This window comes from Pimephales promelas, chromosome 6, assembly GCF_988280905.1.
Source record: "Pimephales promelas chromosome 6, fPimPro1.hap1.1, whole genome shotgun sequence".
Taxonomy (NCBI): Eukaryota; Metazoa; Chordata; class Actinopteri; order Cypriniformes; family Leuciscidae; genus Pimephales; species Pimephales promelas.
In genome coordinates, this window is record NC_142774.1 from 36,486,929 (window position 1) to 36,509,923 (window position 22,995).

Here is a 22,995-nt window from a genome sequence, read left to right on the forward strand (position 1 = left end):
ATTGAAATAACTCAAAGGCAGAAGGTGTGTTGTTAGTGTACTGTATAGGCTACTTTGTTCCTGTCAAACACAAGCACACTGACCCAGTTTTGTCTGGCCAATAAATTGCTAACGTGGCTGTGTGCGTGTGTGTGTAATCACAGTTTGCAAACAGTCGAGTCATCTGAGGGATGTTATAAATGTCCAGCCAAGCGTCCCCCCACATCCATCACTGCTCAAGACTGCTCAAGGTGTCTTTGAGAGAAGCTTTGTGTGCATTTAAGAAAGAGGCAGAGCGACTGAGGTCTTGAGACAGCTAGCTAAGTCACTTTACAATTCACTACTGTGGCAGCACCACCATGGTACAGTGATGGTCTTTAATATATACCATAGTACTGTAAGTAATGCTAGGTCCTCAGGGTTCTGGGTTGTTGTTATGCATCTGCTTACTGTCCCAAAGTAGGGCAACATTTTGACCCCTAAACATGGCTTTGGTTTCTATACTGTACGTAATATGTAAGAAAGTTCTAGCTATTGTTTAAAAATGTCCCCATTGTTTTCATAGCCTTGTTACATGACACTATTAAAACTACTAAAGCACAGGATTCAAGGGGGATTTGAGGCAAGAGTAAATGATTTTACTCTCACTTATGATTGTGTGTCTCATGTGTAATTAAATGCTGGTTATGTGGTTTTGAAGTCAAGCAAAGTCAAAGGGCTTTTGAAGAACACATACTAAAATCAATACTAATTGTCTACTTCACAAGAATACACACGACAGCAATCAAACTGAACTGTGCCGAGCAAGTGTGGTGCAATACAATTACAAGCAATAAAACCAGTCTGATCCATGCTAGTTTTCTTTTTATCCTAACCAGGAGTGACAAGCCAGAAAATATTTTGTTGTCCTCTGCTCTGGTCAATATTTAAAGGCGTAGTTCACTTTAAAAAAAAACAAAAAACTTTTGCTGATAATTTACTCACCCCCATGTCATCCGAGATGTCCATGTCATTCTTTCTTCAGTCGAAAAGAAATGAAGTTTTTTGATGAAAACATTCCAGGATTTTTCTCCATATAATGCACTTCAATGGGAACCAAACAGTTCAAGGTCCAAAAGACAGTTTCAGTGCAAACTGTTCAAAGGGCTTTAAACGATTCCAGACGATGAATAAGGGTCTCATCAAGCGAAACGATCGCTCATTTAATAAATAAATAACAAAGTTTAAGTTTTATAAGCTCAAATGGTCGCCTTGCTCTGTTCTGTGATGCGCGTTCGAGACTCTCCTGTTTCCTTGTTTATCAAAATGAACAATTTTTTTTCGTGTCATTTGGTTCATTCAACTAACAAAATGAACGAGTTGACTCTGGAAAAGATTTGTTCATTTTGATGAACAGGAGATTCATGAATGCATCACAGAACAGAGCAAGGCGACCATTTGAGCTTATAAAACTTAAACTTTTTTTTTTTTTTAGAGCGATCTAAAAATGAGCGATCGTTTCGCTTGATAAGACCATTATTCATTGTCTGGAATCATTTAAAGCCCTTTGAACAGTTTGCAGTTAGCACTGCAACTGTCTTTTGGACCTTGAACCTTTTGGTTCCCATTGAAGTCCATTATATGGAGAAAAATGCTAGAATGTTTTCATCAAAAACCTTAATTTCTTTTCGACTGAAGAAAGAATGACATGGACATCTCGGATGACATGGGGGTGAGTAAATTATTAGCAAAAGTTTTTTTTAAAAGTGAACTACTCCTTTAAGTGGCAAAAAAGGCAAAAAATCCATTTAGTTGTTTCGTTCTGAATTTCGCTTTCACTAACTGACGTTTTGTCGCATTGTCTCATTATGACGCAGTCTGCAAAAAAAAAAACACACTCACTCCTGCGTTTCTTCTCCATGCGCTTCTTTCTCTTTTCCTCTCTCCGTCTGGCCTCCTCTTCCTCTTGGTCTTGTCTGCACTTGTGGAAGTTCTCGACCACCACGCCTACAAACATGTTCAGCACGAAGAAGCTGACGATCAGCAGGAAGGAGATGAAGTACAGAAGCATCCAGGGATTATGATTCCTTATGGGCTATAAAGAGAGAAGAAAGAAGAACAGAGAAATCATTTAGATATAAGGAGATCACATTGGGAAATATTCATGTGTACACTTTTTTTTCCCAATTAAGCCTTGAATATTTCAGTGTGCATCAGCACATTTATATATACTAACTATATAAACTTTATATGCTATATTAGACTTGCACGTATTTTTCATACTATTCTTTTGTGGAAATGCTGGAGATACTAGCTAGCTTTTGCCTTGAATTTAGCTGCATTTAAGTAATTAAACTTACTAATTCAGGAATTGAAAAATGCAGGTAATAAGACTTAAAGCCTTAAAGCCTAAAAAGGCTAAGACTTAAAGAAGAAAGTGCAGAATGCAATGGAAACTCTACATGTCTTATTGTATATGCAACACATTTGGTATTTTTAACCACACTAAAAGATAAAGGACACTATATAAACCAGTTGTGTCGAGTCTGTTATTGTCTGTGGACTGAACGTTTCAGTCTATGTGTGTGTGAGTATAAGATCTCTCAGTGGAATTAAATGATGAATGTTCTGTGTCTCTTCCTCAATCTGCTCATTTTGGTGTCCTCCACTGTATTTTTTATCTCGCTCTCCCTTTTTTCTTCAGTTCAGAGCTGAATCAATCAAACACTCACTTTACCTAAAACCCGCTGCTGCCTTTTGTGATTGTGTCACTTGAGCTTGTGCGTAAAAAAAAAGAAACCCGTAAACTCCTGGTGCCAGTGTTTTCTTTTCTTATGACAGATTCAGAGTAAGGCGTAAGTGTTTCCACACTGAGTGGAGTTATCTGAAGAATACACACACATCCGCACACACACACTTGAATGTTTTTTTGTTTTTTTTTTGGATCTGAAAGACATTACAAATTGAACACAAGATCCAAATACTCTGGGAAGGGTCTTTGACAAGGTGACAGATCTACAATTCATTGCTAACATACTTGTACAGGTCCTTCCACACACACACACCTGTTTGTCCACAGCCACGGCATCTAAGCCATCGTACATGATGCTGACCCAACCATCTTTAGATGAGAGGACAAATAATGACATCAGTGCCTGCAAAATAGAGATAAAATGGATTCATGTAAATAAGAGAATAGTACTGTATCATTGTCAACAATATGAATATCTGTAAAATATTAAGGGGATGCTGAGATGAACATAATTCTGCTTAGTTAAAGGCTACTGCACAGCATTTGTTTTTGTTTTTTGGAAAAAAAAAAATCTAAACATACTAAATTTACTTGAGAAGCAAACAATATTTATAGAATTTATACTGAATTAAGTGTTTCTTGTTTTAAACATACTCTATTTGCGCTGTTTCTAATTAAAATAAGAAACGTAATATTTTTTTGCAATTTTTTTTCGAAAATTGACATCTTCACCCTTTATTGAAATATTATTTAAACTTTATTTATTATTATATATAAAAATTAAGCATATTGCTTAGTTGTGCTTTTATTTGTGATAACCCAAATTGCCACAATGTGGACAAAATAAAAATGTGCATTTATTTAAACTGTCCGTGCTTGACAGATATTCAAATGTTTTGGGAAATCAAACATATTGGATGTCAAGCTTAAGGTTAATGCATTACATGAGGGAATTCAAGTTAAAGGTCTAAACTAAAACTGAACTTAAAGAACTGAACATGTACAAAAAACAACATCTACCAGAACCCTGTCATCTTGATGAAATGCACTTGTGTGACGCTACCGGTGGTCATAATTCATTCTTCATGAATTCCCCCTTAATGTCTATGTCTATATATGTGCGTAAGTGTGATTGTGTCTTACCTGACCCAGGTTATCAAAGTTGTACTTCCTACGGACCCATTTGTATTTCGCCAGCAGACACTCTGATTTATTGGTGATGTTTCTAGTGTCAAAGCCTTCACAGTGATGAAACTTCCCCTTGAAGAGCTGAGTAAATAAAAAAACCTTACATTTAAACAGCAATCAACTGATAATTACAATGCAAATAACTTTTAAAATCATTAATAAAAGTCAATCAAATGAACTTAATTCAGATTTGTATTCTTTAGGTAATTTAGACACTAGCAGCATGTGTGTACCTGAACTCCCAGAATGCCAAAGACAATAAAGAAAGCGCAACAGATTAACACAATATTTCCAATAGGTCTGAGAGACGTGATCAATGTTTCCACGACCAGCTTCAGTCCGGGGGCCCTGCTTATGACCCTGACAACACAAACACACAAAGAAATGCATATTTAGTGTTGCAACAATATCTGAACTAGAAAGAGGCTGTTAATAAAAAGGCTAAGAGCTGCACAACAAGCTGACGAGACGAGATGTGCTGTCGTTTTAGCCTTGAAATGTATCGTCTGCTCAGCAGAACATATCTCCGTCTGTCTTTGTTCAAATATGTGCTCGAGTCTGCCATGGAATAAAAAAAAAATTATGAGTAAGTGTGACTTCAATGGTTCAAAAGCTTCAATAGTCTTCTGACTAAGATATTAAACGTTTCAAGGTTTCAGCACCATGGACAGCAACGTTATTAAAATATTTTACATTATTATTATATTAGGGATACATTTTGTTTCATTGAGTAACGACTGGTTGCCTAGTAAAGCTTGTGAACGACATTTATGGATGTTGCCTCATGTTTTAGACAACAAATCAGGTTTATTGCCATTACAAACAAACATTTTGGAAGGAAACAATGTAATCAGTACATAAAATGTTTAATATGAAAGATGAATGAGTGCTCTTTGCCATTGTGGCTATTTATCTACAGGTTTATTAAAACCATTTAGGCTTGCACAGGCCCTATCTTGCCTCAAAACTCCACTATAGGATGTAGTAACGGATCACGTGTGCTCCACTGACTTCACTCCTGTTGGTTGTTCATTTGTATTAAGTTAAACATATCTCAATATTGTCACACCACTGGACACGCCCACATCCTGTCGCTCGTGTTGCCGGAAATAGTGGTATTGTGATCGCAGCTTCACCAGCTCCGATTCACTTTCATTGTATTGAAAAAGCAGTGTGAACATTCTGCTAAACATTTACTTTTGTGTTCCACAGAAGAAATATAGGGGAACTAGCCCTCTAAGAATATTAAAACAGCCTACAATAGAGGACATAATGTACTTCCAGACATTTATACACACCCACACATACCTTCAATAAAAATCATACCTCAAGGGTCTTAGTGTTCTGAGCAGTCGAAGAACTCGTAAGATACCCAGGATTCTGTTCCCGCCAGAGGATGCGAGTGAGACCAGGATGTCCACAATAGACACAAATACCAGAAAACCGTCTAGAACATTCCAGCTGCTCTTCAGGTACGAGCCTGGACCAGCGTACAGCCCGAGAGAAACCACCTACAATAACAAAACAGCATAATAATCACAACCATCATTTTTTGCCTCTAACTCAATCACAGGTGACTGAAATCGAACAGTTTACTAGCCATTGGCTATTTAAAGACATCTTTAGTCTCCTAGCATGAGTGATTTACTCGCATTGCAGAGATTTGAAAAATAATAAAAATGTTACTAAAAAGTATGCCTTTATTTAATCAATTAATCATTTTTAATTAATTCCCTACCTTCACAGTCATCTCAGCCACAAAGATCACAGTGAAGATGTAGTTGGACACTTTAAGGAAAACCCGCTCCTGTTAAACAATAATAAATGAATAATGAAAATGTCATTTAAAATTACAACAAATACATTTTCATTACAGACCAATGCAATAGCAGCTTTGAGATGTTGCCATATTTCCCCTGTTGATGAGAAGTGGCTTTTAAAAGTATTTATTGTGCATTTTCATTACCGAGTTAAACTGTTTATTGTAATTTTGAAGTAATTTTAATTTTTTGTAATTTTGAATACTTTTATTTAGCAAGGATGCATTAGATTGATCAAAAGTGACAGTAAAGACATTTATATTGTTACAGTAACAAATTATTTATATTTCAAATAAATGCAGTTCTTTTGAACTTTCTACTCAAAGAATTCCAAAAATATATGACATACATATAAATATACTATTAACACAACATTGATAATATTATATAGAATAGAAATGTTTCTTGAGCATCAAGTCAGCATATTAGAATGATTTTCTGATTTTTACTCTTAAGACTGGGGTCATGATGCTGAAAATATCTTTGCCGTCACATGAATAAATAGATTGTTCTAACATTTCACACTATTACTGTTTTACAATAATTTTTATTAAATAAATGCAGCCTTGGCAGGAGATTATGCAAAAATATTAAACATTTCCCTGACAAAATCTTTTGAATGCTAGTGTAGATATTTAATAGAGCTTAATGAAAGTGCTAGAAATGAGTGTAGTGTTTGTGTTCACCGTGCTGTCGGGCTGGATGTCGGGTCTCTCCAGAGCGATTGTGATGCAGTTGAAGAAGATGAAGAACAGCACAATATGATCAAACATCTTATGAGTGATGACTTTCTGACAGCACATCCGGAACCTGCGGAGAACGAGAGGGAAAGAGTTGTGTATGGCATGAGAATGTGCAAGCACAGCATTCATTAGTTGTGTATATGTGTATGTGTGTGTTGGCTGGTTCTCCGTGTTGGTACTCACTTATTATGAGGGGAAAATAAATAAAGAGACCAATCCTCATGGTCACTGCACCACTGGGGTTTATAAGGCTCCAACAGTCTCTTCAGAATGAGACACCAGCTCTAAACAAAACATACAATACCAGATAAAAAGAAGAAATTTATCTACATTTCTAAATTTATGGGAATTTCTTAACATCCACCAGTCAAAATTTGTGTGATGAATCAGATAGATAGATAGATAGATAGATAGATAGATAGATAGATAGATAGATAGATAGATAGATAGATCCCGATAGATAGATAGATAGATAGATAGATAGATAGATAGATAGATAGATAGATAGATAGATAGATAGATAGATAGATAGATAGATCCCGATAGATGGATAGATAGATAGATAGATAGATAGATCCCGATAGATAGATCCCGATAGATAGATTCCGATAGATAGATAGATAGATAGATAGATAGATAGATAGATAGATAGATAGATAGATAGATAGATAGATAGATAGATAGATAGATAGATAGATAGATCACGATAGATAGATCCTGATAGATAGATTCCGATAGATGGATAGATAGATAGATAGATAGATAGATAGATAGATAGATAGATAGATAGATAGATAGATAGATAGATAGATAGATAGATAGATAGATCCCGATAGATAGATCCCGATAGATAGATCCCGATAGATAGATTCCGATAGATAGATAGATAGATAGATAGATAGATAGATAGATAGATAGATAGATAGATAGATAGATAGATAGATAGATAGATAGATAGATAGATCGCGATAGATAGATTCCGATAGATAGATAGATAGATAGATAGATAGATAGATAGATAGATAGATAGATAGATAGATAGATAGATAGATAGATAGATAGATAGATAGATAGATCCCGATAGATAGATTCCGATAGATAGATTCCGATAGATAGATAGATAGATAGATAGATAGATAGATAGATAGATAGATAGATAGATAGATAGATAGATAGATAGATAGATAGATAGATCCCGATAGATAGATAGATAGATAGATAGATAGATAGATAGATAGATAGATCCCGATAGATAGATTCCGATAGATAGATTCCGATAGATAGATAGATAGATAGATAGATAGATAGATAGATAGATAGATAGATAGATAGATAGATAGATAGATAGATAGATAGATAGATAGATAGATCCCGATAGATAGATCCCGATAGATAGATTCCGATAGATTCCGATAGATAGATAGATAGATAGATAGATAGATAGATAGATAGATAGATAGATAGATAGATAGATAGATAGATAGATAGATAGATCCCGATAGATAGATAGATAGATAGATAGATAGATAGATAGATAGATAGATAGATAGATAGATAGATAGATAGATCCCGATAGATAGATTCCGATAGATTCCGATAGATAGATAGATAGATAGATCCCGATAGATAGATAGATAGATAGATAGATAGATAGATAGATAGATAGATAGATAGATAGATAGATAGATAGATAGATAGATCCCGATAGATAGATTCCGATAGATAGATAGATAGATAGATCCCGATAGATAGATTCCGATAGATAGATTCCGATAGATAGATAGATCCTGATAGATAGATTCCGATAGATAGATAGATAGATAGATAGATAGATAGATAGATAGATAGATAGATAGATAGATAAATAGATAGATCCCGATAGATAGATTCCGATAGATAGATAGATAGATAGATAGATAGATAGATAGATAGATAGATAGATAGATTCCGATAGATAGATTCCGATAGATAGATTCCGATAGATAGATAGATAGATAGATAGATAGATAGATAGATAGATAGATAGATAGATAGATAGATAGATAGATAGATAGATTCCGATAGATAGATAGATAGATAGATAGATAGATAGATAGATAGATTCCGATAGATAGATTCCGATAGATAGATAGATAGATAGATAGATAGATAGATAGATAGATAGATAGATAGATAGATAGATTCCGATAGATAGATAGATAGATAGATAGATAGATAGATAGATAGATAGATAGATAGATAGATAGATAGATAGATAGATAGATAGATAGATAGATAGATAGATAGATATTTTTTAAAAAGATTAAAGATCACCTCCTCAAAATCATCATCATCTGCCCCTTGTGTGGGTGATGGGTCGGGCTGTTTAATTTTTGGAGAGGATGGATAACTTCCATCTAATCTGCCATTGCACTCCAAATATGGGCGCGGAACCTGCAAGAGCTCTGGAAAATCAAACGACCCTAGACATGAAACTCCGCCCAGACTGCCGGTCCTGCTGGATTTCCCATCATCTGATTGGTTTTCATCCATGCTGTCCTGTCCCGCTCCAGACAGCAGCGACTCGCGATCTCTTGACTGAGAACGTCTTATTAGACTGGGGGCCTGGCCAAGACTGTTCCAACTGGAGCGGCGACTTCCCCAAAGGCTGGACTACAACAGACACGCAAATCGCAGCTGTTTATCATGGGATGCAACCAATGGTGTAGTATGAAAGAATCATTCAAAAATCAAACAGTGAGGAAAAAATAGAAGAGATTTACATCATGACTGAATTTTGATTGTTATTAAACTTACATCTAAAATTTAATTAAATGTTATATAATGAGTAACACAGACAGAATCAGTCTGATTCTGATTGGCTGGAAGGTAGCTCCAGGTCAAAACATTGACATCTTGGATGACATGGGGGTGAGTAAATTATCAGCAAAAGTTTTTTTGTTTTTTTTGTTTTTTTTAAAGAGTATATTTCTCAGCCACAAGGGGTCAATATAGTTGTTTTTGAAGGAATTAAACTCACAGCTTTGTTGTGAGACACTACACAGATGCAGATTAGTCACACACATTTCCCATCATCCCTCTCTGCGCATGTGCGGGAGTCTGAGTAGTGTGTGTGCGTCTGAGTGATATTTTGGTTTAGTGTATATTTAATTGTCGCCGATTTTATCACTTAGGGTGGAAAAAATGTGGACACATTAAGGTTGTGCTCTTTCAACCACTCACCAAATGTTTGGGTGCAAATGTTTACCTGATGAGTCCATAACAGTTGAGGACTGTCTAATTGCCATCAGCAGCGAAATTTGTGCTTGTTGTGCCCCATCCAGGATAAACAAGTCTGTTGTTGTCTTTTTGAGAGTAGTCTCTTTGGTTCAGCATTTAGCTGAATTTGGTTTATCCATTAGAGATACTTTTTTATCAGTTTTGCCTTTGTTGAATCCTTCTAAGAAGTTTATTCTTTCGAATGTGCCCCCATTCATTTATAAAGATTCACTCGAGCGTTTGTTAGGACGCTATGGTAAATAATCCACAAAAATCCAGGACTTAAACATGTAATGTCATTTAGACGTCAGACTTTCATGATCCTGAACGCTGAATTTCAAACTTTGAATACGTCAGTGAAAACCACAATGCTGGGTAAAGATTATACAATTTATATCACTACTGAATAAATGAGGTGTTTTACTTGTGGGAAGTACGGTCATACAAAACTGTTCAATGAATGATGAGGCAAACATTAAAGGGATAGTTCACTTTGAAAGTTCACTTACCAAAGACATCTTTCCGCAGTAGTTTCAATTTTGATATTTCCAAGTCAAACCATTCTTGTCTGTCAGTCATATATTGGAGGTCTATGGTCACCACCTCAAAGAGCATGCACAGAGAAGTCCAAATTAAACATGATTTAATGACTCGTAAATGTAAGTACACATTGATGGCCTAAGACACAAAACGAGCGGTTTGTGTGAGAAAACTAACAGTATTTATATAGTTTTTACCAAAGCAAAGCGCCCACGCCCTCAGATCACTTGGACGTGGCTGTGGTTACAAGAGGTAAAAACGATATAAATACTGTTCATTTTCTCACACAAACCGTTCGTTTTGTGTCTTAGGCCATCAATGTGTACTTACATTTACGAGTCATTAAATCATGTTTAATCTGGACTTCTCTGTGCATGCTCTTTGAGGTGGTGACCATAGACCTCCATTATATGACTGACAGAACAGAAAGTTTTGACCTAAAAATGTCAAAATTGAAAATACTGTGGAAACAAAGACACCTACTTCTTGGATGCCCTTGAGGTAAGCTGAAACATACCAAAAATGAATTTCAAAATGAACTATACCTTTAATGTGAATGAGCTAATAAGAAAATGCGCTTCTGCTCCAGTAAATAATGAAGGTGAAAAAAATAACAGTGACAGAATTGATCAGGGCATTGAACTCTATCTTTTCTCTCTAAAAGATGGAGAAAGTGCTGGCAAGCCTATAATGACCGAGCACGTTGACGATTCGGTACATTCTTCCGTGAATACCGTTGTAAGTGTAAATGGCAGGACATCAGTGCAGGCTAAAATGTGCAGCTAACGCAGATCCCGATGGCGGAATCGGTGAACCGGAGCGACCAGTAGAGCGGGCTGAGCTTGTGATGCCTGGTGGCCAGTCAGTCGATTAGCAGGCATCAGGATTTAGCCTGTCTCAGGGGGGATGCTGGTGTGTTGATAGAAGGGAGTGAAGTTCAGTCAATGGATTCTGATAGTGACACTCCTGATATAGCAGAAAATCCTACTATTGCAAATTCTACAGAAAATGGTCACAATCTTAAATTAAAACATCCCTATTATGCAGCTCGCCAAATTAATGATTTTTCAAGACAATACCTTTAACCAGCGAAGACCAAAACTTGAAAAATACTTTACAACTTATCATTGATTCATGTACATTGGCAATAAGAAAGGCAACACAGGAGGAGCTTGATCAGCCTAAATGCTACAGGCTCAAAAAAACATACGAGTACTGTTTAAAAGCTCTTTGGAAAGCCCTTTGAGAAAAAAGTCTTTGTTTTTAAATCCCCTTATAAAACTACCATCTAATTTGTCTTGTTTTGATCCACTTTTTTAAATGCTTGGATTCAGTAAAGTAATGGATTTAATTGATTTGACACAATGTCAGTGGTGTTATCACTTGCTGCACAGGTTAAATTAAAATCTGGATAGGATAATCAAGTGTATTAGGGATGCATTAATGTCCTTTATAAACTCAGCCCTGGTAAATGGTTTCTCAGAACTTCTCTGAGGTGAAGGTGATCCCTAAAGTTGGAGGAGTTGGGGGTAATATAAACCAGACTACATTGTTAAAAGATATGGGGATTTGGTTTTTCATAATGTGGTGAAGAAAAAATTAATTAATTATATTTGTGTTAAATCTGTGCATGTGGGACATCTGCAAGGTAAACAGGTACTAAATGGAGGGCTAAGATCTCTATTAGTGAAGAAGTACATCCATCGTGGAGAGTATTGTATAAACCTCCCATCTCTAAGCGATGTGGAGAGTCCTCCATTGTGCTATAGCCTCAAATATCTTGATTTCAAAATTGAATGATGGTTTTATTATGTCCCTTCTTTACTGCTCATGATACTGTTTTTCATATGTTTTTTTTGAATGTTCAAGACTTGGTCCTTTATTTAATACTTGAAAAATTGATCACAAAATTAGGGTTTTCATATAGTGTCGTCCATGAACGATTCATTTTTTTTGAACGAATCTTTAATATGACTCGGGACTACCGAGTTGTCTCAGAGAGTGATTCGTTTTTTTTGTATTAACCACGCATGCGCTTTGCGCAACAAATGGGTTCTGAATCTGTACTGGAAACAAAAAGATTAGTTCATCTCTGAGTCTTCGGGGTTCGGGGCGGGTCCGAGTCTTTCATTCTTCCTGTCAGTCCCATAGAGACCCAGAAAGAGAAATGATTAGTTCACACTATTTTGCTATTATTCTGCACTGACAAATTCACTAAGCTGAACAGCCAATCAGAGTTCCCTTTCACAGACGGCCGGACGCCGATTCAACGTCGAATCGGCCGAAAAAAAAAAAAAGCCGACAAGGACCAATCAACGGTGCCGAACACACTGAGAAGACTTAGTCGGCCGACGCACAATAACTGCCTGACGAACGACCGTCGGCTTGGTGTGTTCCAGGCTTTAGGTTGTTTGCACCTTGTGCAATGTGAAATTAGTTTACTGTAGGAGTTCTCAAGTCCAGTCTCAAGTACCATCAAAACGCAAAGCATCCATTGGCTAATGTGGAGGCCAAGCACTGATGTAGCGCAGGGGAAGAGTCGTCGTCAAACTACTTTAGCAATGATACCAACTATGATAGTAGAACAGCTTTCTCAAGCAGTTTGTGATGCATTTTGGAAACAGGAGATGAGCCCCTGGTCTAAAGCGCCACCTGGCTTGAGAAACCTTACTTTTAGTCATTGTTTGGGTAGCACACATTCTGAATGCCGTCGGGATAATTCAAATGAGCCATTTTAATCTAGACTAATTCCAAGATTACAGTGAGATTAATCTAGACGAATTTTAAGATTACAGTGAGATTAATCTAGATTAAAAAAAAAAAAATCTATACCCACCGCTAATTAGGATATAAATATAGAAGGTCATGGCAACAACAATGTGTTCTAGCCAATTTTTCCATTGGCCAAGCTAAATTGGCCATTTTGAAATCCCACCAGTGTAAAAATGCAGGAAAAGAAGTTAATATCTCGAGTGACCATTGAGTATACATATGTTGCTTTGTTTGAATGGAGATGGGGTGTGAGAGAGGCACTGGCTAGTTTTTAATTGGTAAAATATTTGTTTTTAGTTAAATTGTTTTGAAATGGTCTCTCTCTCTCTTTCTCGATAATTCAAATAAATGCTATAATTCATTCATTAAAAAATGTAATCTTACACACTACTTCATCCCTGTGTCTGAATTAAAATGCGTTGCAAACATCAATAACCGCTTTAACTTGTCAATTTTGGCAATTTACCATGGTATAAGCAGGCTAATCCACAGGTAGCTATGCATTAAACGGTTTAAATGTAATTTACTTTGCATTAGGTTGTTCGTTTTCTCCACATAATGCCTTAAAATCATTTAAAGGTGGGGTAAGTCGTGTAAAAAAGGTGCATGGAAGTTAGTCGGGCCGAAACAACAACAAACATGTAGAGGGTGGAGGACAGAGAACAAGCAAGAGGGAGATTTGAACTGAAAAACAAAAAGACTGCAGAAATAGAGATGAGACAGAATACAAACGAGAGAAACTCAGAAGAAAGCACTGAAAAATACAGGGTTATGTCTGGGCAAGAGCTTTCGGACCTGCGTTAATATTAATATTAGAAACGCTGTCCAGCGCTGGAGAGAGTTACTGTAAGTGGGAGGGCCTGAAAACAGACGCGGACGTTGCTTTAATTAACACTGGGCTTGAGTGTCATAGTGTGTCTGGAGCTGCTGTGCTGTTGGCAACTAACAAACAACTCTTGTTGTGTTCACGGCTATACACTGTGAATGCGGTGTATGGAATCATTGTTAGTACATTGGCCAAAGGCCTATTTAAAAAACAACTTAGCCCACCTTTAATGTGCAGCTAGTACTTGCATATGTAATGGATGCTAATACAACTGATCATAGCGATGAAGAGCAGTATTAACTTTCATATTTTAATATTTTCATACATTTTATTTATTTATTTTACTTTCAAATAAAACAGGTAGGTAAAGTTCTAAATGTCTAGATGTTAAGCTGTGTTAAGCTACTTACGTTTCAATATTAAACCAAAATCCAATACAAAAAGGCAATGAAAACAATAAGATGCCATGGTAAAACCACAAATGAAGAAGTGAATGTCTGTTTTCAAAAATTCATGCTGAAAATTTGCGCTGAATATTCATGCTTGGTGTGAAAAAAGCTTTAAAAGGGCTAATTCTAAAATGATTATGTAATTTTATTTCATTTGTTTTGAGATGAATACTATTGCTGTAGGTTTACATGTACTGTAACAGCATTTCCTACTCACCAGGGATCTCTGGTCATGGGGTTCGGTGGAGGTGTTGCTGTTGCGCCGTGATTGGCTGTAGATGTGTGACACCTCAGTTCTGGGTGTGGCGTTGAGTTGTATGTGAGGTGGCATAGACGCTCGAGGTTCCAGGTGTCCGTTGGAGATGGGCATTAATGTCTGCATTTTCATCTCTGATCCTAATATCAACATGAGATTAGCATAAATGAATAAAGCACATTAACTATCTTTGTGCACAAAGACATGTACGACCACACACACACACACACACACCTGATTTTAGCAGTTCTCTCAGTTTGTCCTCATCACCATAGTCAGACGACATGCCATCATCAAGGTCTGATCTGCTAGCATCACCCTGAAAGAGATAGAAATGACATTTAAAGGCTAAAATTCAGAATTCATGATAATGATTACATGTTCATATCAAGCCAAACAAAACAAGGCCAGCATAAATAAATGCAGAACAAACACAATTACATTTGCTCTTTCAAGGGTATGCAATTCTCTACCTTCTACTTTCATGCTTAGTTTTTCATTTTGTCCTCGTCCTATTTCCTGCTGAGTCATTGAACTTCCATTTCCAATGCATTTAAACCCAACATGAAACGCCTATTTCACTTTTAAAATGTGGCATTCAGAGGTGGTCAAAACTGGTGGAAAATAGACATCTTCACCCCCTTCATTCAAATAGTATTAAGTGTTTGTTAAAGATTTTGTAAGCATATTGCGTAGTTGTGCTTGGAGTCAATTGTTTTATTTGTGATAATAACGCAACGAAACATGGCAAATTGTGCAGACATAATTTTTGCCCAGGCTGTCATACAAAGGAATTATGATCACATCACATGCAAAAACAAGAAAGACCCAATGAAATGATAATAACTGATTATGCTGTACTTAATTTTTAGATTTTTCCTGCAGAATTATTCCTGTAAAAATAAACCTGTAACTGTTGTTTGTCTTTTATATATAAAATTATCAGATAAATACCTTAACTAAGTAATTATTTAAAATATTTTACTTTTTTATATTATTATTTTTTTATAATATTTTTTAATAATATTTTTTTATAATATTTAAAATATTTTTTATAATTTGATGGTCATTTAAAACAAATATACCCTCTGGACATCCATTTTGGCCAACACTGTATTATTTCTGGATGAATCAGTATATTTCACTAGAAAGAAACCTACAAGGAATTAATTTTATTGTAAAAAGCGGGTGTTCAATACCAAGGCGAACCAGAAACATACATCCAGGATGAGTTACGCCACACAAAGAATGGCTAGAGAGACTTGCTTCTTTATACCTCAAAATGTATTGTAAATCCATGGAAAATGGATGTGAATGAATGAGAATTGGCATTTTCATCCGAGTAACAACAGGAAAAGTGTGTGTAAATGTGTATTGGCGTATTGTGTGAGAAGTGTCCAGTGTGTGATATTACCTTGCAGACAAAAGAGAGAGAGAGAGATAAAAGACAGAGGGGAAAAAAAAGGAACAACAGAAGGTTTGAGTGAAAGCGTGTTCCTATCACACCAGCTGCAGCCCGGCGCCTGCGCTTATACACTACAGATGCGTCTCATCTACATCAAAATTACACACACAAGCCAAACATACACCGATCCACACAATCAATCTCTTTGATGTGACACCAATAACGAAAAGAAACAAGAGCATGTTTTTGTTCATTTCCATGTGCGCTCAAAGGAAATCCCTTCTTTCTTTTTTTTTCATGGTGTGCATTATGGTTACTGTGCTGTAATTGAGTCACAGTGCAATAATTCCAGTCCTCTGATAACATCTTACTCTTAACTTGAACAATTCCCTCTTGAAACTCAATTAAATGCAATATGGCCACATCTAATTCACTCGTGCGGAGGATTCACACAGATGTTGAAAAGTAGAGGAAGTAGTTTAAACGAGTTTGTTACAGTAGTAGCCCCACAGAGTATTTAGAGACTTAAAGAGACACTCCACCCATTTGCATTAAGCTCTCCATTGTTAGAAACCCAGTCATACTATTGAATGGTCGTGCAACACTCTCATTTTCCCCTGAGATTTTCCCTGATTTTCCCTTGTTGTCTTTCATCCACATGAGCCAAAAATACATTTTTTTTGGCTTTTCTCAGTCTAGAAAGCTCCAAATTCAAAAATAATTTCACATTTCTTCTACATAAATTACCCATTTTAAATACACATTCATCTTTCCAAAGGTGGAATGACACTACGAGCACACTTTTCAAGTCCCTAGTTCAACATCTGACCTCTTACCTCAGCTTGGAAGCCCTCTACTAAGATGGCAACCAGTAAGTTGAAGAGGACGTAATTCCCAAAGGTCATCAAGGCCACAAAGTACAGAGCGGCCAATGGGGAGGTGGAGGCCATGCCGTTATACAGAACCACATTCCAGTCCTCCTGGGTCAAAATCTGTCAAGACAAAGGGGCTCAAATTTCACTTTTTAAACTATTGTCTCACACTGTGAGTAGGTAAATGACATATAACCATAAACACCTTTATCTAAATTCTATTAAAAACATCAAATTATCATTTATTAATTACAACAACGCCTCTAGCGGTATAGCCTACAGCATGCCTGGGAAGAATCAGAATTTATCTCAGTTTTAAAAAAAATTGGTGATTTATAAATGATTGCATATTTATAAAATTGTTTTTAAATAATAATAATAATAATAAAGAAAATAAAATCAGTTTGAGAAATGAATGTGCATGACGTCACTCACTGCCCACAGAATGTTTCTGACTTCATCAAAACTGACCAGATTAAATATAATCTACAAGTTTTACAATATTATGATATAATAACAATAATTACCATTATTAAAATATATTTGTGTTTTATTTAACAGCTGCAAAGATGTATTTGATTTAAAACACACTATTTCCACACACACAAAAAATTAAATTTATAACTATTTATAACTAAATAAAAATATTATATGATTAAAAAAAGCAAAGTAGCAAACTATTCATGATGTTTACACTAACGAAAAGTTATTTGACTAAGAAGTATTTTTTACACCAAGTAAAACAAATGTAAACTTATTTTTTTTGTCCTAATTTAAAATTCAACTTCAAATGCAAAGAAAGTTGTTTTTCACACATTCACAACAGAACCCGAACCCATCTCTGCCTCTTCCTGCAGACTGATTTAGAACAGAGGAAACACAGCAGGTTCAGTCTGGAGTTTATATTCTGCTTACAAACACACACACACACCTACACACACACCGACAGAAATAGAGATTAGGGAAATTAAAGGCTCCCGGTACTGAAGAAACCCTGACTCCGGTGGCTTCCCTCAGGGCCTGGAGTTAATACAGCACCATATCAGTATTTGCACAAGTGTCACCCCCGGTGACCTCATCACACTGCCCAATACTGCAGGGAGAGGGATGATGACCTCATCGTGTCTGCAATATTATAGGGCAAGGATTTGATGACCTCAGCAATTTCAACTCTGACACAACTTGTAGAAGTTTGAATAATCCCAGTCTTAAAAGTAAGACTTATATACACATGCACTCATAATACAGCATGCGTGCATTTTTATTGTTATTAAAAGTAGAATGGAGAAGAAAAATGAAAGTTTGCAAATGATTTTCGAATCATAAATATAAATGTACAGCGTCAAAAATGAGATGACAAGGATTTGTTAATTTAAGGGAGGCTAAATACCCACAAACCCTTGCCTCAGCATTTTTGCAAAATGCTGCAGTTTCCACATTGAGGATTGAGTATTTAATCAAAACTTGCCTCCGAAGACTAAATATGATATTTCTGGGCTGTAAATGAATACAAGCTGCAGTAAGTTCAGTAAGCGTCGGTTTAGTGACCTACTCTCGGTGGTCAGTGAAATGTAAGGATTTCAGTTTTATCATTTACTAAAGAGGACCTTTATGTTACTTAAGCAATAATAAGTGAAATATTTCTACCTCTGAAAAAATAATTGACATCCATATATTGTTCAACATTTTTCTGACCTGGAAAACGGTGACGATGGCCCAGAGGAGTGAGTCAAAATTCTTCCTATCAGACACCGTGTCCCCATTCTCCAAACGTAGAGTAAACTTACACCCAAACAGATGCATTCCCAGTATACTAAACAGAGAGAGAGAGGAGAACAAGAGGGAGACAGAAAAAAAAAAAAAACGTTTCAAAAACAAAATGCCTACTGCATTACATGATGCAAGAATATCAGGGTCATTTTCAGGAAAGTGTGTCCAATTTATATATAATTATCAAGATACAGAATAAAATATCATACTTTCACTTTGAAAAGGCTGTTATTTGCCTCACTATTATGACTCTGAAGCTGAAATAATATTATTTCAATATAATTATTAATAATATATCTGAAGCTGAAAAAAAGAGTACCAGACAGCTTTATTATCGTTAACTAAAACAAAAACCCATTAACAATGACCTGAAATAGAATAAAATATAAAACTAACATTTTATTTCAGCTAGTTTCTAAGGCCACATTTCTTATTTTCATTTAGTTTAAGTTGAAGTACTAAAAGGAAATGAACTAATAACGGAAGTAATAAAAACTTTACAGACATATTTAAAATTCCAAAAACTGATACAAATTACAAAAACACAACAAAACTACTAAACAGAAAATATTCAAATGAAATTCAAAATATTAAAATCTATATTAGTATATCCAATAATATTAAAATTAGTATTATGAAATTATGAGCATATTAATTCCAAACTCGCTCTGATGGGATTGAAATAATCCTGTGCTTGAGGGTTATTAATAATAATGTGCAAGGCTGTAACCACATATTTAAAATCAGCATGAAATGTATTTCTAAATACACATGATAGATCATGATCATATTCATATTCATATTCATTCATCGGTGTATGTATTGTTTAAAAAAAAATAATAATGTTTAGCCTAATCGAAATGTCATAACTGAAGTTTTTCTTATATATTCCGTTACACTTGTATGTGTCACGATATAAACACCTCTTGCTACTTTAAGAATATGGACTAAGAAAAGTTTTCATATATTTTATTAATGTTAAAATTGGGTAATATTAATGAATCTGATTACGTGATTATCAAATTTCATTGCGACTCCATTGCGCTTGCGTGAGTGCAGTGACTCCGCCCACACGCTCTTCTGATTGGCTGTGATTTTTGAATGATTTTGTAGGGTCTCACTGGCGTGAACAGACAAATTGCTTGTTGATTGGAGCGCGAAGCAGTATCATGGTCTACATGCATAATCTTGTTCTTGTATGGAAGCACTTTCATTCAAACCTAAAGATGAAGATGAAGAGCATCAGCAGCATGCAGAAGGTGGCCACATTGTCCATGGTCTTCATCAGTACCACCAGCTGCCTGCGCAGAGCGGGGAGGAACCGCACCAGCTTTAGCACCCTGAGCAACCGGAACGTCCGCAACACCGAAAACCCTCCGTCCCCTTGTCCGACGATCTCGCACACACTGCCGAAACCAGCAGACAGGACAGGCGTGGTCAAAATATACAATGAATTTACCACAAAACAATCAGAGCGTGAATGAAAGCGAACAGAACCTGATGATAACGATGATCCCGTCGAAGATGTTGTAGGGGTTGCTGATGTAGTCGAACAGACCGCAGGCCGAAAGCTTCAGGAGCATCTCTAACGCGAACAAACTAGTGAAGACAATATTACTGATCTCCAGCACGTCCGTCAGCTCGTCCGGCTACAAGATAAAGACAAGGAGAATATGCAAAACTACGCGAGTTTTATGTTTCTGTCATTTGTCATAGCCAACCAATGTATATTTGTGTAAAAAAGTTTTCGCATGATTTGAGGTATCATTCATATCTGTAACACATACGGTCCTGATATGAACTTAATACAAAAGATTGACTAAAGTGTTGTTACTAGCACGACATTGTATTTGTGCTTCTTCTCTTTCTCTCCATGTGGGTTTATTTCTTTCGGAGGAAGAGCAGGCACTGTTATTTAACCGTGTCTACTGTAATGTAAATAATCATTTCCCTGGCAACAGCGTGAATGTCCTCTGCCTCAAACCGGTTAATCTCAGACTGCCTCTTGGTGTCACACAGACACGCTGATCCTAACCAAGGGGGTTCATTAAATGCAATATAAGCCATAAACATGCATGCAATCGCAGCGCAAACAGCAGTGTATGATCACTTTGTGTTAGTGTTTTTTGACGCTAGGGAATTTATGTGTACAGTATATGCCAGCGATGACACTAGAGGAAAACTGTATTGCTAAAAAGTTTCATAGTTCAGGTGATTAATTGAAGTTCTCATTATGATTGTTTCATTTGTATCAATTTATCATAAATTATTTTGTAACAGATTATTGTTTACAGCATGCAATCAGTTTAAATTGGTAAAGCATAACTTGAAATAGAACATAATACATTTGAATTAGGACTACATTAATAATAATAATATTTGTTTATACGATGCACAGATTCAGATCCAAAATGATGTTATTAGAAATGATGCGTTACCAAATCATATAACATCATCCATTCATTTAATTGCATGATTTATTTGATAATGTACCCATAGTCCTTATTTCCAATACAACACTTGAACAAATCCTTACAAAACATACAATAATAATAATAATCATCATGTTAAAAACCATAGCAACCACCCTGAAAACCCTAGCAACCACCTAGAAATGCCCTAGAAACCACCCAAAATACCCTAGCAACCATCCAACACTCCTTAGCAACTGCCTAGTAACCAACCAGAATACTTACTGCCTACCAACACCATAGCAACAACCCAGAACACACTAGGAGCACCTTAGCAACCTCCCAGAATACCCAAGCAACCGTCTAGCAACCACCCAAACATTCTAGCAACCACCTAGAAATGCCCTAGCAACCACCCAACACTCCTTAGCAACTGCCTTGTAACCGTCCAGAATACCTACAGCCTACCAACACCATAGCAACAACCCAGAACACACTAGGAGCACCTTAGCAACCTCCCAGAATACCCAAGCAACCGTCTAGCAACCACCCAAACACTCTAGCAACCACCTAGAAATTCCCTAGCAACCACCCAACACTCCTTAGCAACTGCCTTGTAACCGTCCAGAATACCTACAGCCTACCAACACCATAGCAACAACCCAGAACACACTAGGAGCACCTTAGCAACCTCCCAGAATACCCTAGCAACTGTCTAGCAACCACGCAAAATACCCTAGCAACCACCCAACACTCCTTAGCAACTGCCTAGTAATCATCCAGAATACCTACTGCCTACCAACACTATAGCAACAACCCAGAACACCCTAGGAGCACCTTAGCAACCACCCAAAATACCCTAGCAACCACCTAGCAACCACCCAAACACTCTAACAACCACCTAGAACACCCTAGCAATCACCTGAACACACGAATAAGCCATATCTCACCACCAGAACTTTGTACAGACATGGTTGTTGGCTCGTATGCGAAAATGTACCACACTCTAGCAACCGAGCGGTGAGTTTTGCCACTTCAAGCACCACTTCACATTTCCTTCTGGAAATGTACATTCTAGTTATTGTTGTATGTTCAGAAGGATGTTGTCGTATTGAAAATACAGTCCAGTAAAATATTAAAAAATAATGCATTAGTATTATTATTATTCTTGAAAAAGCTCAATTTAATTTTGTGGAAAAGATTTCCTATTTTCAAATATAATTGATTTAAATATTTGTATAATTAGGTTACATATTGTAGTGATCTCTTTTAAAACTGCAGGATACTTAATCTTTCCAAAGTCTATTAGAAACAACTCAGATATTGAGATCTCATTTGTGATTTGCGTGTAAAATGAGTGTATTGTTTTCACCTGTTCATGGTACTCCACACCCATGCTGAGTGTATTGATGAGGATTGCTATCATTATCCCTCTGTTAAAGTACTTGCTGTCCACAATCCGCTTCAAAATGGCTCTGGCATACTGAAAACACACACACACACAGTTCACATTCCCAGACTCCTTTTCATCCATGTCTTGGTTTCTTTTGCTCTGTTCCGAGCTGACGTCTGGCCCCTGCTTCTCTGGGTCCGAGTCACCGTTGGAGTCGCAATTAACACCATCACTTTCCTGGGCGCAAATCGGGCAGGAGGATGACTCTGAAGACACCAGCCCCACCCTGCTGTCCGCACACACACTCAAACATGTCCCTGGATACACACCTGCAGTGAAGGACAATGGTATTTAATATTACACATGAGTAGGACTGGGGCAAGTTGTCACATTAGATGTCAGTAATGAGGACCAGTTTACACAAATGCTTGCTTTCTTATGCGTCTATTAAACTGACTCAATAATATCTACCCCGACTACAAACGCTTGAGTAAATAGTATGGCTAGCCCCAGCCACTCACATTACATCCAAATTCTCCAAATGCAACCTAATTAGACAATCCAGTGGTGCATTAGTGTATT

General features: G+C 36.5%; 1 protein-coding gene across 1 annotated transcript in view; it reads right to left on the reverse strand.

Annotated features, from left to right (window-relative positions):
• cacna1hb (calcium voltage-gated channel subunit alpha1 Hb) overlaps positions 1-22,995 on the reverse strand; it is a 51,274-nt gene that overhangs the window by 10,162 nt on the left and 18,117 nt on the right. The window contains exons 8-23 of the mRNA XM_089132525.1: positions 22,393-22,742; positions 20,107-20,258; positions 19,830-20,015; positions 18,535-18,652; positions 16,804-16,959; positions 14,797-14,881; positions 14,524-14,702; positions 8,775-9,113; positions 6,645-6,745; positions 6,405-6,528; positions 5,637-5,705; positions 5,225-5,409; positions 4,132-4,258; positions 3,854-3,979; positions 3,024-3,113; positions 1,861-2,053 (exon numbers count right to left, since the gene is read on the reverse strand). Of these exons, the coding sequence (XP_088988651.1) occupies positions 1,861-2,053; positions 3,024-3,113; positions 3,854-3,979; positions 4,132-4,258; positions 5,225-5,409; positions 5,637-5,705; positions 6,405-6,528; positions 6,645-6,745; positions 8,775-9,113; positions 14,524-14,702; positions 14,797-14,881; positions 16,804-16,959; positions 18,535-18,652; positions 19,830-20,015; positions 20,107-20,258; positions 22,393-22,742 (2,580 nt within the window). The remainder of the gene's footprint in view (positions 1-1,860; positions 2,054-3,023; positions 3,114-3,853; positions 3,980-4,131; positions 4,259-5,224; positions 5,410-5,636; positions 5,706-6,404; positions 6,529-6,644; positions 6,746-8,774; positions 9,114-14,523; positions 14,703-14,796; positions 14,882-16,803; positions 16,960-18,534; positions 18,653-19,829; positions 20,016-20,106; positions 20,259-22,392; positions 22,743-22,995) is intronic.